This window comes from Aspergillus melleus (assembly GCF_016097325.1).
Source record: "Aspergillus melleus strain CBS 546.65 chromosome Unknown contig1, whole genome shotgun sequence".
NCBI lineage: Eukaryota > Fungi > Ascomycota > Eurotiomycetes > Eurotiales > Aspergillaceae > Aspergillus > Aspergillus melleus.
This window is the reverse complement of record NW_025763370.1, coordinates 4,948,858-4,964,485: the sequence shown is the minus strand read 5'-3', so window position 1 is coordinate 4,964,485 and position 15,628 is coordinate 4,948,858. Positions and strand designations below refer to the sequence as shown.

At 50.2% G+C, this 15,628-nt stretch overlaps 7 protein-coding genes across 7 annotated transcripts; 3 read left to right on the top strand and 4 right to left on the bottom strand.

Moving 5' to 3' along the window:
• Positions 1-119: 119 nt before the first annotated feature.
• LDX57_001775 (ketopantoate reductase family protein) lies at positions 120-1,279 on the top strand (the record flags this gene model as incomplete). The annotated part of the gene is made up of 3 exons (XM_046083421.1): positions 120-315; positions 380-1,038; positions 1,097-1,279. The coding sequence occupies 3 exons, from the start codon at positions 120-122 to the stop codon at positions 1,277-1,279; spliced, it is 1,038 nt and encodes a 345-aa protein (XP_045939378.1).
• Positions 1,280-1,955: 676 nt separating this feature from the next.
• LDX57_001774 (alpha-hydroxy acid oxidase) lies at positions 1,956-3,543 on the bottom strand (the record flags this gene model as incomplete). The annotated part of the gene is made up of 9 exons (XM_046083420.1): positions 1,956-2,031; positions 2,087-2,163; positions 2,225-2,478; positions 2,548-2,622; positions 2,671-2,829; positions 2,900-3,134; positions 3,204-3,306; positions 3,360-3,393; positions 3,450-3,543. The coding sequence occupies 9 exons, from the start codon at positions 3,541-3,543 to the stop codon at positions 1,956-1,958; spliced, it is 1,107 nt and encodes a 368-aa protein (XP_045939377.1).
• Positions 3,544-4,191: 648 nt separating this feature from the next.
• Positions 4,192-5,439, bottom strand: LDX57_001773 (uncharacterized protein; the record flags this gene model as incomplete). The annotated part of the gene is made up of 4 exons (XM_046083419.1): positions 4,192-4,525; positions 4,591-4,686; positions 4,770-5,357; positions 5,423-5,439. The coding sequence occupies 4 exons, from the start codon at positions 5,437-5,439 to the stop codon at positions 4,192-4,194; spliced, it is 1,035 nt and encodes a 344-aa protein (XP_045939376.1).
• A 2,632-nt stretch (positions 5,440-8,071) lies between these two features.
• On the top strand, positions 8,072-9,679 carry SHM2 (glycine hydroxymethyltransferase SHM2; the record flags this gene model as incomplete). The annotated part of the gene is made up of 4 exons (XM_046083418.1): positions 8,072-8,107; positions 8,169-8,219; positions 8,283-8,647; positions 8,716-9,679. The coding sequence occupies 4 exons, from the start codon at positions 8,072-8,074 to the stop codon at positions 9,677-9,679; spliced, it is 1,416 nt and encodes a 471-aa protein (XP_045939375.1).
• A 528-nt stretch (positions 9,680-10,207) lies between these two features.
• Positions 10,208-11,907, bottom strand: LDX57_001771 (putative prenylcysteine lyase; the record flags this gene model as incomplete). The annotated part of the gene is made up of 2 exons (XM_046083417.1): positions 10,208-11,712; positions 11,769-11,907. The coding sequence occupies 2 exons, from the start codon at positions 11,905-11,907 to the stop codon at positions 10,208-10,210; spliced, it is 1,644 nt and encodes a 547-aa protein (XP_045939374.1).
• A 474-nt stretch (positions 11,908-12,381) lies between these two features.
• Positions 12,382-13,738, top strand: LDX57_001770 (small subunit rRNA maturation protein TSR4; the record flags this gene model as incomplete). Its single annotated transcript, XM_046083416.1, has 2 exons — positions 12,382-12,507; positions 12,566-13,738. The coding sequence occupies 2 exons, from the start codon at positions 12,382-12,384 to the stop codon at positions 13,736-13,738; spliced, it is 1,299 nt and encodes a 432-aa protein (XP_045939373.1).
• A 599-nt stretch (positions 13,739-14,337) lies between these two features.
• On the bottom strand, positions 14,338-15,325 carry LDX57_001769 (CSN8/PSMD8/EIF3K family protein; the record flags this gene model as incomplete). The annotated part of the gene is made up of 2 exons (XM_046083415.1): positions 14,338-14,923; positions 15,156-15,325. The coding sequence occupies 2 exons, from the start codon at positions 15,323-15,325 to the stop codon at positions 14,338-14,340; spliced, it is 756 nt and encodes a 251-aa protein (XP_045939372.1).
• Positions 15,326-15,628: the final 303 nt, after the last annotated feature.

The following is a 15,628-nucleotide window of genomic DNA, read 5'->3' as shown; positions in this document are numbered from 1 at the left end:
GCGTGATGTCAAGGGTGTCGTATATACATCACAGGTTATCCAGTCTTCGAAAAGAAATAACTCTCAATATCTACTCATTTGACTGTTCTGGCCTGCAATTTCAGCATTCAAGACACACAATGACCATATCCAAAGCGAACGTTCTGCTCGTCGGCTGCGGTGGAATCGGGACCATCGCTGCACTAAACCTGCAAATCGGAGGAAGAGCCACAGTGACGGCGGTTTTGCGCTCGAACTATGACCATGTCAAGAATCACGGATTTCATATCAGATCTGTCGACCACGGACTAGTAGAGGGATTCCGCCCCGACACAAGTAATTCCTCCTCTCTACCCCAAGAAACACATCCAGTGACCCAACATCTAACAGATAAAACCAGTTATCAAGTCCATCCCTGATGTCGCCAAAGAAGGCATCCCGCCATACAAATACATCGTCTGCACGACAAAGAACGTGCCCGACAACCCGCCGACGCTGCTCGATTTGATCAAACCCGCCGTCACGCCGGGATACTCAGTCATCGTGTTAATCCAAAACGGGCTGAACATCGAAAAGCCGATTGTGGAAGCATTCCCTCAGAATGTTGTCCTCTCGGGCGTGAGCTTCTGTGGATCGCATCAGGTCGAGTTAGGCAAAATCGTCCATGAAGATAACGATGACGTCGCCATTGGGCCGTTCGACAACCCGGCCCTCGATCGCGCGCAACAGGAGCAAGCTGCGCGAGAGTTCGTGGAGATCTACGGCGCAGGGGGGAAGTGTCAGCCGGAATTTAACCCGAACGTGGGATGGGCTCGGTGGCGAAAGCTCCTGTACAACGCGTGTCTCAATTCCATCTGCGCCGTTACCGATTTGGATACGGGGCGCATCCAGCTGGCGGATGGGGCTATCGACGGATTGGTTCGGCCGGCGATGGAGGAAATTCGTGCTGGAGCGAAGGCGTGTGGACATGATTTGCCGGCTGAGTTGGTCGATAAGATGATCACAATGGACCCCATTACCATGTATAATCCGCCCAGTATGCAGGTGGATCTTCGAAAGGTGAGCAGTTGCATAAGCCACACTAAGGACGATCATTACTGATTGAGTTGGCTAATAGGGGCGCTATTGTGAATATGAGAATATCGTGGGAGAGCCATTGAGGGAAGGCACCAAGCATGGCGTCCCGATGCCCACGCTCACCGTTCTTTACGGCATCCTTCGAGCGATTCAATGGCGTACGAAGGAGAAAAATGGCCTTATTCCAATTCCGGAACCCATGGATCATACTCATACTAGCTAGATGCTGGGTGTTAGTGGTCAATTATTTTTTATATCATTGTTTTATTCCAATTTGACTTGAATATCATTACTTCCGCTATTGTAGACTTGAGACCGTAGAGAGGTTATCTCTAAGTCATTCATTGACTATAGCTTTCTCTGAGAGCCATCGTGCAATATCACAAGGTTGAGAAGTTGCCATCGCATCTATTTAGCTGGCTTGTCCATCAACGTTTACATATTGAAGTCTCGGTCCACCGGTCGCATCTTCCACACCTTACTCACCTCCTAGAGGAAGTACTCAGCGAAATGCCTCCTTAGGACTTATCAGCAGGCAGAGAAATCCCCAACAAAGACTTACATACAATGCATCTAAAGGACTCACCTTCTGTCCTGTGAATTCTCCCGCGTTTACCTGTGAAAAGGGTAGGAGTACATTTTGGTGGCCGACAGATCACTCATTAAGTCCAGGGCATCAAAAGTCCGATCCGTGACGTTGAGGTTTCCTCTGGCACAAGACCTCTCCTGGAGGTTGGTTACTATGGAGCTTCAAAGGCAATGCAAGCCAAAAATAAAGTGCTATATTCTCAAAAGCCTGATCAAAAATCAGAAAACAGGAAAAACGAGTCTGACGCCACTCATGCATTCCCTGGCTCTAAAAGCTCTCAATGAACCTAGCTATAGTAGCTTCTGTGTTCTTATAGTTTTGACAAAATTCCATTCTCATGAAGAAGCGATAGATGTTGTGGTGTGATATCAGCAATAGTCCGACATCTGCATTCTGTTAGCGCCGAATAAAGTATTCATCGAACAAGGGGATCCAACATACCCCATAAACATCATAGTGTGTTTGAATTCTTTGAGAATGATCTTAATAGCGTGCTCGACGCCGGCCTCTCCGGCATACTGCCCATATCGCGTATTAGCATAGATTGTATATGTTAATTTTAAAGGGTGAGACTCTTACCGCTAGTCCCCAGATCTGAATACGCCCCACGAAGCACATGCTTGCTCCCATAGCAATGGCTTTGAACATATCAGCTCCACGTCGAATGCCGCCATCAACCGCAAGTGGAATCTTTCCGCGGGCGACAGGTCCGCACTCGCGCAACGCATCAAGCGTCGACGGTTGTCCATCAAGCTGTCGGCCGCCATGGTTGGATATCACCACGCCATCCAGGCCGTAGTCAATGGCGATTTGGACGTCTTCCGGCGTGACGACTATATTACGTTAGGATTTGTCAAGTGCAAAAAAAACACAAGTCCCATAGTTCCATAGTCAAAACGTACTTCCCTTGAGCCAGACTTGCATTTTCGTGTTGTTCCGGAGCCACGCAATTGACTTCTCCCAGTGGATGGAGGGATCTGTTCTGGGTCAGAAGATCCCAGGAAAACGCTACAACAGAGACGTACCATAGCCAGCACCGTATATGGCCATGAGATCACCGTCTCCTTCTTGAATGTTGGGGAACTTGAGGTGAGACGGAAACGAGAATTTCATCCGTGCCTCACTGACTCGATTGCCCAGGACCGGAAGGTCAACGCTCACAAAAAGAGCCTTGTAGCCAGCCTCTGTCATAAGAGCCACGTTAGTATCCAACTCTCATATCTCAACTCAACCCAGTGGTACTATCAAGCTTACTCTCGGCCTTTCTAATAATCCGCTCTGTTACTGAAAGATCTGCGAAGAACGATACCTGCATAGCGTAGGGGTTTCCGGTCCCTTGTGCAATTACGTCCTCTAGTGGGGTCGTCGACCAAGTAGATAAACACATTGGTATCCCGTTCTTCGCAGCCGCTCGGGAAGTTGCGATTTCACCAGCCGGCGTGGCGAGCTTATGGGCGGCAGTCGGAGCGAAGCCAAGGGGGGACGGGACCTGACAGCAGGTTTAGTATTTGAATTCTGGGAGTTTGGCCATGATAGAAACAAAGATCAGTTGTCTCACTTTGACGCCAAATATCTCAGAGCTCATGTCGACTTCTTTCACGTTTCTCAAAACCCGAGGACGCAACTTATACCGGTTATATACGTCTTCGTTGTCGCGTAGACTGAGAAGGCCTGTTAGTTTAGAGGAAGGAATTGTTGGTAAGGATGTACGAACGTTGACATATCTCCAGCGCCTCCATTGTAGTATTCTATAGACGTTGAGAAGAGTCAGATAGGCCAAAACGATGCTAGTGAGAGTCCTTACGAGCGTGGGCCCAAGGAAGTGCTTTTTCAGCTTCCTTGGCTAGGTCACTTATCGTGAAGATGTCAGAGTGAGGGGAGCTTTGGGCGTCAGGCATTCTGAGGTAGATTTATTATAAGGTAGTAGAATATAAAATTGAGAAGGATGAGAGCCTGGAAACGACCTTAAGCTTCAGAGGTGATCACTTTCAATTTATGTGGATTGACAGAACGTCCCCGAGATACAGACGCCATCTTGCAAGTAAATAAAAGGACGACAAGCTGCGATAGGACCGTTCTAGACGCGTACACAGCTATCTGTATGCTCGTTTACTTGCTTTTTCCGCAACTCCCCATTGACATCCAAAGTGAAGGTGACCCCGGCACGTGAGTGGGGGAGACTTGCCCAAACTGCCTTCTCTTATCTCCCACTGCCGTCATCAGCTGTTAATGATGTGTTGGCAAATCGATGAACCATCTTTTCGTCTTTTGAATGATTTTTTCTCTTTTTTTTTTTTTTCTTTGCTGTACGTAAAGTTACCCTCCTTTCGGTCTGAAGTTGGGCGTGGTAATTTCTTGTTCGATCGGAGTTATACATCCGTTCTTGGGAGTGGGTGTAACGAACGGATGAGAAATGCAGAACCCAAAATAATCGACCCAGAAGCGAATAACTGCATCCAGAAATAGCTAGGACTAAGGTTCCTGATAGCCTCCATAATAGGAAGACCCGTCAAACAACTAGAGCGAAAAGCGTTAGCAAATGATCATTATGTGCCCAGCTTCTCATTATACACAAGGTCTCGAGTTAGGAAGACTGACCTTATTGCCATGAAAAATTGGAACGAGCCAAGTCTTTGCCCCAGCGTCTCTGCACTTCCAAGTCTTGCCACGCAGGGCATAAGCAGACTGATAAAGCCTCCGCTCAAGAACCCAAAGGCCAGCGTGAAGACAAATATCCCCGCTGCGGACTGGGTATAGTTGAGGGGTACCCATAGGATATACGAAGCACCGAGTCCCGAGGAGCACAAGGTCAATACAGCGTCATGTCCCAATCTATCTCCCAGGTGACCGAAGATTACATGGCCCGGAATAGATGCGGCACTTTAAGGAGACGTAATATTAGCGCGGAATTATATTCAGGGATGAGGACCCAAGGACATTCGTACCTCATGCTAGGGAGCAGAAGTAGGGCAAACAAGGGCGAGGACCCAGAATCAAGAGCATACTCCATGATGTAGTCTATCGGGGCCCAATAACCCCACCTGTATAAGTTGTTCGTAAGCCAATTCGTCATCATTCGATAGAAGACCAAATGGGTGGAAATGCAAAAGATTGGGGTACTGACATAGTCAAGAATGATCCGACAATAAAGTAAGGGTAATGTCTTTGGCGAAACAGAGTCAGGTCGAACCACTTTGCGTTGCGATTCCATCCGGTAATCGGTAGGCGTTCCTTGATCAGAAAAAGTGCTGGGAGGAGAACGATGCCAATGAGAAGGGCTGTGTGTTGCATGGCATTCTCGAAATTTGCCTGTTCCATTGCACATTGCAAGAGAAGAGGATAGACGATGCCCCCTAAGCTACTGCCACAAGCGGCAATGCCGGCGACCAGTCCTAGACGCCTGTCGAACCATTGGCCCATGCTAACCAAGGATGCCGTGTAAACTCCTCCTGCTGCTATGCCGAATAGAATTCCTTGTGTCTCCATCATGTACCAGTATTCCTGAAGCAGACTCATGGCAAACACCTGAACAGCACATGTGCCAACAAGCGGCCAGATCACCACTCTTGGGCCGTACATGTCACATAACCTTCCGTATAGGGGACCAAAGGCCCACAAGCAAGCGCGCTGGATGGAAAAGATCCACGAGAGTTGGAAGGGAGTGTGATTGGGGAAGATTCTATGCCTGTAGATGAGTCGGAAGCAGGCCACGCTGTATTAGGTTAGGTCAACAGATGCCACGGTTCTCGGGATGTACAAGAGACTGCTGTAACATACGAATTCAGAAGCCCCATCGTTGCGACAAGGCAACAGAAAACGCCAACAGCGCACCATGATGCCCGCCGGGTCTCTGCTATCGACCTGGTCGGCGACTTTTCCGGTGACTTCTCATGCGCATCAGCCTCGAGGTCCATATCCTGTTGCGAGATTCGTTGGATAGTTTGAATGATTATAGTAATTGTAAAAAGCAATTTGAAAGTTGACGGTAAGTAGTAAATGGTGCTTTAGTTTGCTAAGCTTGGATGCTCGGACTAAGAACTGTTGTTTTGAATGGTGGAAAAGTCTCATAGGCAGGTGCGTAGCTGTAGAAAGAGCGATCTGTGGCTGACTCAGGCAACTACAAGTTGAAGTTTAAAGTGAATAATCAGTGAATCACCAAGTATAGCATCATCAAAGCGGTCTTCGTTTCACTCACTGGTGGCAATATCCGGCGCCATCTTGGACCGACCTCTTTTAATGCCACATGACTGTTGAAGTTTATTTGTGCGCGATGAGGCATTGTGGTCTTCTTTTGCCGTTGGTGGCTGTTGATGTCATTACCTTTGCATTTCTATAGGTATTACATTCGATGGCTGCGGTGGCAACATGTCAGCATTACTAGCAATCCAAGGTTCTTCTTGAATGCTTTCAATTCAATTGCTCGCTCGCTCATGTCGAATTTGCGGAATCACTGATCAGTAGGGAATGAGAATGTTGACAAATAGGAATAACACTTCATGCGCATCGAGACATAAACATCGTCAAATACAATAACACATATACACCAAAAGAAAACACCGCCGTTATACCATCATCGTGCCACGTCGTCACTCGTTCAGGTACCCTCAACTGAACGTCAATTGAGATACACCTTGGCCGGTCGTCTTACAGAGCGAGGCGGTTTTTCGACATATTCAACGTATGACGGGCTCCTTCGTCGTCGATGCCGATGACGAGTCTCCGTTCCACCTCTGCCACTGACATACCCATAGTCGGGCTCGCCGCCATCGCGGGCTCCAGGCAATGCGCAGACTTTGAACAGCCAGAGGATCAGTAGAGTGCCTGCAATAGATCCGATAACGATTCCGGCAATTCCTCCCCCGGATATCGTACTCGGGCAATTATCCGATCCGCCGGAGGATGATTCTTGACGGGTATGGAGAAAATTCAACGTTGGGGCCTGGATATTGATCACTTGGTCAGCTAAATCCTGTATGCTTATCTTCCTTAAGACCGTGGTTCGGCCATTTCGGGCCGGGGCGGAGTGAAGAAGACGATCCACGGACAAGCAAACCAAACCAACTTACCATGACAGTGAATTGATAGACGATAGATTGATCCCCAGGCTATAAAAGTTCGAGTCGGCCCTGATACACTGATCAAGATGTCCTTGAACTAGATCTTATACTCCTTCCATGCCCCCGCGCCCCGAACATCCCGTCTCATCACACTGACGTCAATCGCACGGCTTGTCAAAGCCCTAATCTAGCAGCGATCACCGACTTCTTGAACCAGCTTCTGAACCAGGTTTGCCCTTATTTCTCAAGGAACGTTCCTTGAGCCAATTGAATGTTATCATACACCGAGATTAGGGTTAGTTTGATCCGGATTTCTCACATGCAGCGCTTTTCTTTCCATGTGGTGATTGCGTACACCTACTGTTTTTCTGCGACCCACAATAATTTCACGCGAGGAGGGGATTCGATTCGATCGGATGTGTATGGCTATGCGTCTTTGGCATTCACCATGCATATTTTCTATCCAGGGAATCATGGTTCCTGTCTTGATTGAATGCGTTGTGCCGAGGTCCTTCTACCGTACCTCTGATTGAACTTGGAGGTGACGCAGGCATGCATACTCCTGCTGGGTAGTTAGCGCTTACTTTACAAGAACGGTTGAGATCATGCAGGGACTGCAGTGGACGTAGGAGTTAGACTGTCTACTCCTAGGTAAGCTCGTAAGACGTGTGCGGTGATTTTCGTTATTGGCCCAAGCTGGTGTTGAAGAGTGATGGATTGCTGAGCGGGGACCATAATTTTGAATCGTTTATCTTTTCAATTTCATGTACGAGTCTGGATAGATAGTAGTGAAATATGGATCTCAATGCAGGTTGGAATGCGAATACTAACAGAAAATATAGAAAATACTTAGATATATAGTTGTGATTTCCCCCAAGTTGAAAATGCCTTCTTGAAGTCTCTGGTTAATGTTTGTGCAGGGCCTTTCATGATCTGCGCTCAGAAATGACGGAAAGTCCAAGGTACGAGAGTCCTAATGTCTTCTGAAATTATTATGATGAGTCATTCTACTATATACCTACGGTGTATCTACACCTTTTATTATCTGCAATTGAAAATTGTAAAGTTGACCGGATCGGTAGAAAGCGGGGCCACGCAACAGTGGGGCACTCCAGGTTATGTAATACACATAGCGCCCTGCCATTCGCCCAACCACGTGAGGACCTCCGATTTCGTCCCGGTGCTCTTCCTGAGGCAGCCACCGCCCGCCCCCCACCATCGCTGGTCCCTCCTCGTCCCTCTCCCGCCTTCGACTCCATTTTTCTCTTCTCTCTTCGTTTCCTTCTTCCTCTCTCTTTCCTTCTTTCCATCCATCCTCATTACCCCTTTCCTTGAATCCTTTCCCTTTCATCCTCACCAACCCTTCACAATGGCCACCTACGCTCTGTCGCCGGCCCACCGGGACGTGAGTATCTCCTCGTCAAGCTTTTTTTCGGGGTACGGACGATCACTGACTCATTGTGCAGCAAATGGAGAAGACTCTCATCGAGACTGATCCTGAGATCGCTCAGATCATGGTATGTTTTCGAGGACCGCTTTCTTTACTTCCGGACAGGTTCTCACTGTTATACTTTCTATAGGAGAAAGAGATCCAGCGTCAGCGTGAATCCATCGTCCTGATCGCCTCGGAGAACTTCACCTCCCACGCTGTTTTCAACGCCCTGGGCTCTCCCATGTCCAACAAGTACTCCGAGGGCTACCCCGGTGCTCGTTACTATGGTGGCAACCAGCACATCGATGCCATTGAGCTCACCTGCCAGGCTCGTGCCCTGAAGGCGTTCAACCTCGACTCCGAGAAGTGGGGCGTCAACGTCCAGTGCCTGAGTGGCAGCCCTGCCAACCTGCAGGTCTACCAGGCCCTTATGCGCCCTCACGACCGCCTGATGGGTCTCGACCTCCCCCACGGTGGCCACTTGAGTCACGGCTACCAGACTCCCTCCCGCAAGTAGGTGCACCGTGTCGATGGTGGTGGAATCTCCACAGAACAGAGTGCTAATTCTCGGACCCCCACAGGATCTCCGCTGTCTCTACCTACTTTGAGACTTTCCCCTACCGTGTCAACCTTGAGACCGGTATCATCGACTACGACCAGCTGGAGGCCAACGCTGAGCTCTACCGCCCCAAGATCCTGGTCGCCGGTACCTCCGCTTACTGCCGTCTGATTGACTACGAGCGTATGCGCAAGATCGCCGACAAGGTTGGCGCTTACCTCGTCGTCGACATGGCTCACATCTCTGGTCTGATTGCCGCCGGCGTTATCCCCTCTCCCTTCGAGTACGCCGACGTTGTGACCACTACCACTCACAAGTCCCTCCGTGGCCCCCGTGGTGCCATGATCTTCTTCCGCAAGGGTGTCCGCAGCACCAACCCCAAGACTGGCCAGGACGTCCTGTATGACCTTGAGGGCCCCATCAACTTCTCCGTCTTCCCTGGCCACCAGGGTGGTCCCCACAACCACACCATCACCGCTCTTGCTGTTGCCCTCAAGCAGGTCGACACCCCTGAGTTCAAGCAGTACCAGGAGCAGGTCATCAAGAACGCCAAGGCCCTGGAGGTTGAGTTCAAGCAGCTCGGCCATAAGCTCGTCTCGGACGGTACCGACAGCCACATGGTCCTCGTTGACCTCCGTAACAAGAGCCTGGACGGTGCTCGTGTTGAGGCTGTTCTCGAGCAGATCAACATTGCCTGCAACAAGAACTCCATCCCCGGTGACAAGTCCGCTCTCACCCCCTGCGGTATCCGTATCGGTGCCCCTGCCATGACCACCCGTGGAATGGGTGAGGATGACTTCAAGCGCATCGCTCGCTACATCGACCAGACCATTGTCATCTGCAAGCAGGTCCAGGGTGAGCTGCCCAAGGAGGCCAACAAGCTCAAGGACTTCAAGGCCAAGGTTGCCTCCGAGACCGTTCCCGAGATCCTGGCTCTCCGCAAGGAGGTTGCCGAGTGGGCCAGCACCTTCCCTCTGCCCGTTTAAATGATTTCCCTTGGGATGTGAGCTTTGATACCAAAATTCTTTTTCAGTACATCTTGCATTTGGCTTTTTTTGTTTTTGTTTTTTTTGCGTTCAACATAATTGCGTATAAATGGGTGTGCGTTTATTGGGGTTACATACAGGACTGCTTTTTCAACCTTACGCGGGTCATGGGATATGGATATGCATGAGCATGTGAATGACTTTTTCAACACTTCTTCAACACAAAAGTTTAGGGGACCGTCCAGTGTTGACGGTCCAGGAGTCTGTCTCATTTGGCTTATCTTGCCAGACTTGAGCTATCTAGAAACAAATCAATTAATGAATGGCTTCATGGATACGTCCATGAGAGTGATCTTTCACGTCAATTTCTATTCTGTGTAGATGAATTGGCAGGCTTGCCTGCCCGGTTTGACGACCATTCTTCGGTGCATTATGGAAATTCGCTAATCTCGCTTCGATTACTAAAAAAAGAGGTGCCCAAAGCATGCCTGTTCGTACGAAACAACTTACAAAAAGAGCGAATCGGTGTTACAACTCTGTCCTTGATTTCCCGTCCGACACTGGTTCATCCCGCTTGTGCAATTCTTCTTCTTCCCGCCATGACTGCAACATGAGGGCAGCTACATTCTTGCCCATGTGTGCGCTAGTTTCCATCGTTGAGATGAAACTCTCGATGCCACCTGTGTACCATAGGTGTGGAGAGAGGATGGCTTCCTCAAAGGTAACCCTGGGATGAAGGAATGGGTACGGATTCCAGATCTTTTCATGGTACCAACTGATGTCCTCCTTGGTAAGATCCACGATGGTGGTGTTGTCTGCCGCCGAAGCACCATTTGGGTGTTGCAGACCTAGGATTTCTCTCATGAATTGTGCACTGGGCCGCTCTGGAGAGAATATTTTGTAGACGTAATGAGTCTCTCCATGTTGATCTTCAGATAGTACTGTTTGGAGGGTGCTGATGCTCCAGAAGTTCGCTGGACCGACGCCCTTTTCGTTAGAGCCCAGGTCTACACCTCGAGGGAGGGTGGTCAGAATGGTCTCGGGGGCACGAGCATCGGTTTCTTGCAGATTGAAATATTTGGGTGACAGCTGGTGCGGAGATGAGAAGAGGGTCACATATAGCTGCACGTAGGGAATCTTGTCCGGGGCGTGATCAGGTGCAGGAGTAATGGAGATACCAGAATATTGCATCGGACCAGCAATGACAACTTCGTCGAAAATGAGCTCCTCCTGCGCGGTATTGTCACTGTTGCGGCTGTATGCAACAGTCAAGGTGCCGTCCACGTTTTGTTCGACAGACGCCACTGTATGATTCAACTTGACAACAGCTCGGGACGCCTTCAGCATAGCCTCAAACAGCCGCCAATTCCCCCCTTGGATCGCCATAGCCCCATCTGTAGCCATACAGACCATGGCCTCGAGGCCATGGATCAATCCGAGATTCTGACCGTAATTCACGCGTGTCGACGCTTGAATGATTTCTCGCGAGAAGTCAGCGGACACATGATTGAGGTTGAGGAATTCTGATCCACGAGTTGCAGTTGTGTTTAACAACCCAACTCTCACTGCAGCCGCGGTAAGGGACTTGAAAGGGAATATAGGCTCTTCGTAGAGCTGGAGAAACTTGTTGACAGTAGCCTTCATAAGGTTCTGGGTTCGGACCGGGGCCCATCCATATTGCCAAATCAACTTCGCAATGTTCCACCAGCTATATGTGTCCTGCATTCGGAATACGAATTCCTTCCCATCCCATACCCCGATGACATCCTCCGACTCCCTGGGTCGAGATTGACTGGCACTTGATACTTCAAGACCCAGGTCCCTCGAGGCATTGACAAGATTGTAGTTGGCCTGAACGAAGATGGATGCTCCCAGCTCAACTGGGTAAGCTGGGTTGCCAAAGACATTAACTGTGGTCGAGCGCCCCCCGATGTAGGACGCCCGTTCAAACACCGTGATATCGACTGGTGTGGATGACGCATCCGCATATTTGCGCAAGGAGTATGCGGTATTGGATCCTGCAGCCCCGGCTCCTAGAGAAGTTATCAGCGCTGGGAAGATATATGCTTCTTCAGATGGACGGACTAACCAATTACAGCAACGCGTCTTGAGGGCTTTGAAAAATGCCCCAATGGCACTTGTACATCTCCGCTTACAAACGATGCTATAAGTAGAGCTAGCACAGAATAAACTATCCAGAGTTTAGGACGAAGAGAATTCGAATTCATGTAGGCGATGGCAGTGATCAACACTGACCGACAACAGGCTAAAGGCGGGCTGAGTTGCGGACTGTAGAGGGCTATATAAAGAGCACTATGTCTCAATTACAGAGCCGGATAGAACCTGGCACCTGCAGGCTCAGATATGTGCAAGAGAGAGGCCAGTGAGATGAATATTCAAAACTAATAGATGGGATGATGCAGGAGAAGAGGAAGGCGAGGATCACGAATGACGACGGGAGCATGTGCAACGAGGCGCTAAGCCCAGACCAGTCTAGCGTCCTCCGTATCGCTTATCGGCGCCTGATCGGTTCTATTCCTTTTTTTTCCCTTGCCTTTTTTCTTCTATAATTGATCGACTGAACAACAGACAATTGATCATCACGGCTTACGATTTTTACTCGGAAAATACCCAAAGCCTTAATTCCTGTCACAACCAGGCCAATTTTCCAGTCCTGGTGATACAAACTGCACCTTGCCGACATGGATCCCTATGACAGCGACTCTTCGTTTGAGGATGAGGGGGACCTCACAGATACTGGCGTGCTCCTGGGATACGCCTCCGAGGAGTTAATTGAAGACACAATCAGCCATATTGGAGGCAGGCCGGTACATATAACCAAAATTGGCTTTCGTGTATTTGTGTGCTGACTTCCTACACCTTTAGACCTGGATTGATGATGCTACCCCACCTCCCGGCGAATTCGCCAATTGCAAAGTCTGCAACAGTCCCATGCTTCTTCTACTCGAGCTACACGGCGATCTCCCCGACCATTTCCCCGATAACGAGCGACGATTGTACATCTTCGGCTGCCCGAGAAAACCTTGCAACAAAAAGCCAGGCAGCATTCGAGCTTTGCGCGCTTCGAAGAAGGTGAAGAGCCAGCCCGCAGCCTCTCGAAAGGTCGAAAAGCCCGAGCCCCCGAAGGAGGAAAAGAAGCCTGAAGCCCCCAAGCAGGATCTTGGAGCGAGCCTTTTCGGCTCTACCTCTCTCACTGGAAGCGTCTCTGCCAACACCAACCCCTTCTCTTCGTCGTCCTCCGCCTCGGCGCAAACCGGCAACAACCCGTTTGCCGTCCCTGCTGCGACTCCCACGGCCCCGGCCGCTGAATCGAACAAGCCTGCGCCGAACCAATCTGCGACCGAAAACACACTCTCGGAGTCATTCGCTGATAAAGTTCGCGTCTCCTCCCCGCCTCCGACACTCAAGACGCCCGAGGCCTCGCGACCTTCCGCCCCCTGGCCTGCCGAGTCTGCTTTCCCTCAACCCTTCAAGCACTTCTATCTGGATGCTGAATACGAAACCCTCTCGCGACCGTCCACCCCGACCATCCCGGACAATGTCACCATCGACAACACCGAGGAGGAAACCGGCGGCGGATCCTCAGGCGAGCTGAAGGACGCATTGGAGTCCCAGTTGGATAAGGCGTTTATGAAGTTTTCCACCCGACTAGCCCACAACCCCGAGCAGATCCTACGATACGAGTTCCGCGGAACTCCCATCCTCTACTCGCACAATGACGCGGTTGGCAAGCTTCTCCACGATCCCAAGAGTACCGCTCCGGGACATGTGACGGTTGCCGGAAACGGGGCCCTCCGTATCCCCCGCTGCGAATACTGCGGAAGCTCGCGTGTTTTCGAGCTGCAGCTGGTGCCTCACGCGATCAGTGTTTTGGAGGAAGACCGCGAAGTCGGTATGGGAGACAAGGACGACGCAGGTATGGAATGGGGAACAATCATTCTGGGAGTGTGCGGCAAAGACTGCGCTCCGGAAGAGGTGGGTGTCACAGGCTGGCGTGAGGAATGGGCTGGTGTCCAGTGGGAGGAATTGACGAAATAGATATACAAAAAACAGATAATGATGATGCTTGTTTAATGTTGATGATTCATAGAGCAATATCTGAGTGAGAATAATTACATGCACATATAACTTATTGCGAGAATAGTTCGTTTAATATGAGTAAAAAGTTTTAAGGACCAAGAAATGTTACATGTACATATACATAGATAAAGAAATAGGTAGATCCTCAAAGAGAGATCTTTAGTTTGCTTCGTTATTCTAGGGATATCTTAGAATAGTAGATGAAGATGAGGTTGTTTTTCACACGTGGTAAATGACGATGATGATAAACAGCGAAGCAAACTCAAAACGCCAAATGCGCCGGTCCTGACTTCCCAACCCTCTTCATGCTGGTGTATCCCCGTCATCATCATCTTGGGCTCCGAACTCGTTTCGTCGGTAAGGGTTCAAGTGAACATAGTCCTTTTTTGCTGCTTTCTTTTTTGCGTGGTGGGGTTGAAAAGGCATGCGAAGATCCCATGGATATAATCGAATCTTCCAAGTCAAGAGGAAGGAGGAATGAAGAGAAAAGGAAAAAGAAATATTAGCAAGAAAAGACGTAATTTTTCAGTCTATTTTCGGTCGCGCAGATGGCCAATTTAGGCAGCCTGCTCGAAGCCACGGCGGATGACACGGCCGAACATGTCAATGCCGACGCGCTCGCTCTTGACTTCGCTGCGGACCTCGTTCTCCTTGTTCGTGGGCACCTTGATGACGGTGCTGGAGCCGGACTTGTCGACGACCCAGCTGCAGACTTCGGTGACGAACTTCTCGAGGGCCTCGCGGTTGGGGAGGTCCAGCCATTGCTCCAGAACGTCGGCGTTGATTTCACGGAAGGCCTTGCCGACCTCGACAGCGATACGGATGCGCACAAGCTCCTCGAAGCCGGCAACATCGGCAACCAGGTCGGCATACAGGTCATCCGAGTTCAGGGTGGACCAGAACTGGGAGTATTGGGCAGATTCGAGTAGCGTAGAGAGGCGCGCGAGCTTCTGAACCGACTCGACGAAGTCGGAGGTCTGGGAAGCGGCCTGGGCTTCGGCGTTGTTGGAAGGGAAAGGCTGAGTGTGTGCGGGAAGCAGGGCAAGGCAGAGGGAGAAAGCGGGAGAGGGGAAAACGGTGAGGGCCTTGACGAGGATGTTGGTGACGGTCTCGGGCTGGAGAAGGTGAGGGTTGAATTGGTAGCTGTCGCGGTAGAAAGGGAGACAGTCAGCACACATGAAACAGTGAAGCAATGCAATCATGATTCAATATGATCAAAGAGCTATTTCAGAAGAATTTTCGGTCTCAACACCACCCAATAAAGGGTTTCAGGTAATAGGAAACGTGATAATAAAGAAAGGTTTCTTCATCATTTAAGCTCGGGGGGAAGCCTCAGGAGATTGGGGAATGATTTTAGGAGGGTGCAAGCACTCACAGCTTCAACAAGGCAAGACTGGCATAGCAGTCGAATGTCCTGTCCTCACACTGCTGGGCCACATAGTCCTGGAATACCGTGGTCGTCTCGGGGTTGTATCGGTCGAGGCCGTTGAGGATGGCATCAATGTTGGCCGGCCGGGTCTCGCACTTGTCGAACGCGACGCCCATCTTGGCGGGTATGACTGGAGGAGGAGAAAAATAAAGGGTCGATTGGGATGCGGAGAGGGAGTAAGGAAAGGCGGACGTGGATGGAGCGAGCGACAGGCGAAGCGGGCTGGTTCTGATCGGATTGCGGGATGTCTTTTTCGCGTGGGATTTTTCGATTGTGTCGATGTGCGGGCGTCGGCCGGTCGGACCCCCAATGCGGACAGTTTCTCCGATAGGCCCGAACGAAGTATACTTGCGGCAAGGGGGGACCTCCTTCTCTCGTTGCTCTGCATTCAATCACCATTCTTAACGGCTGTTCTCCGC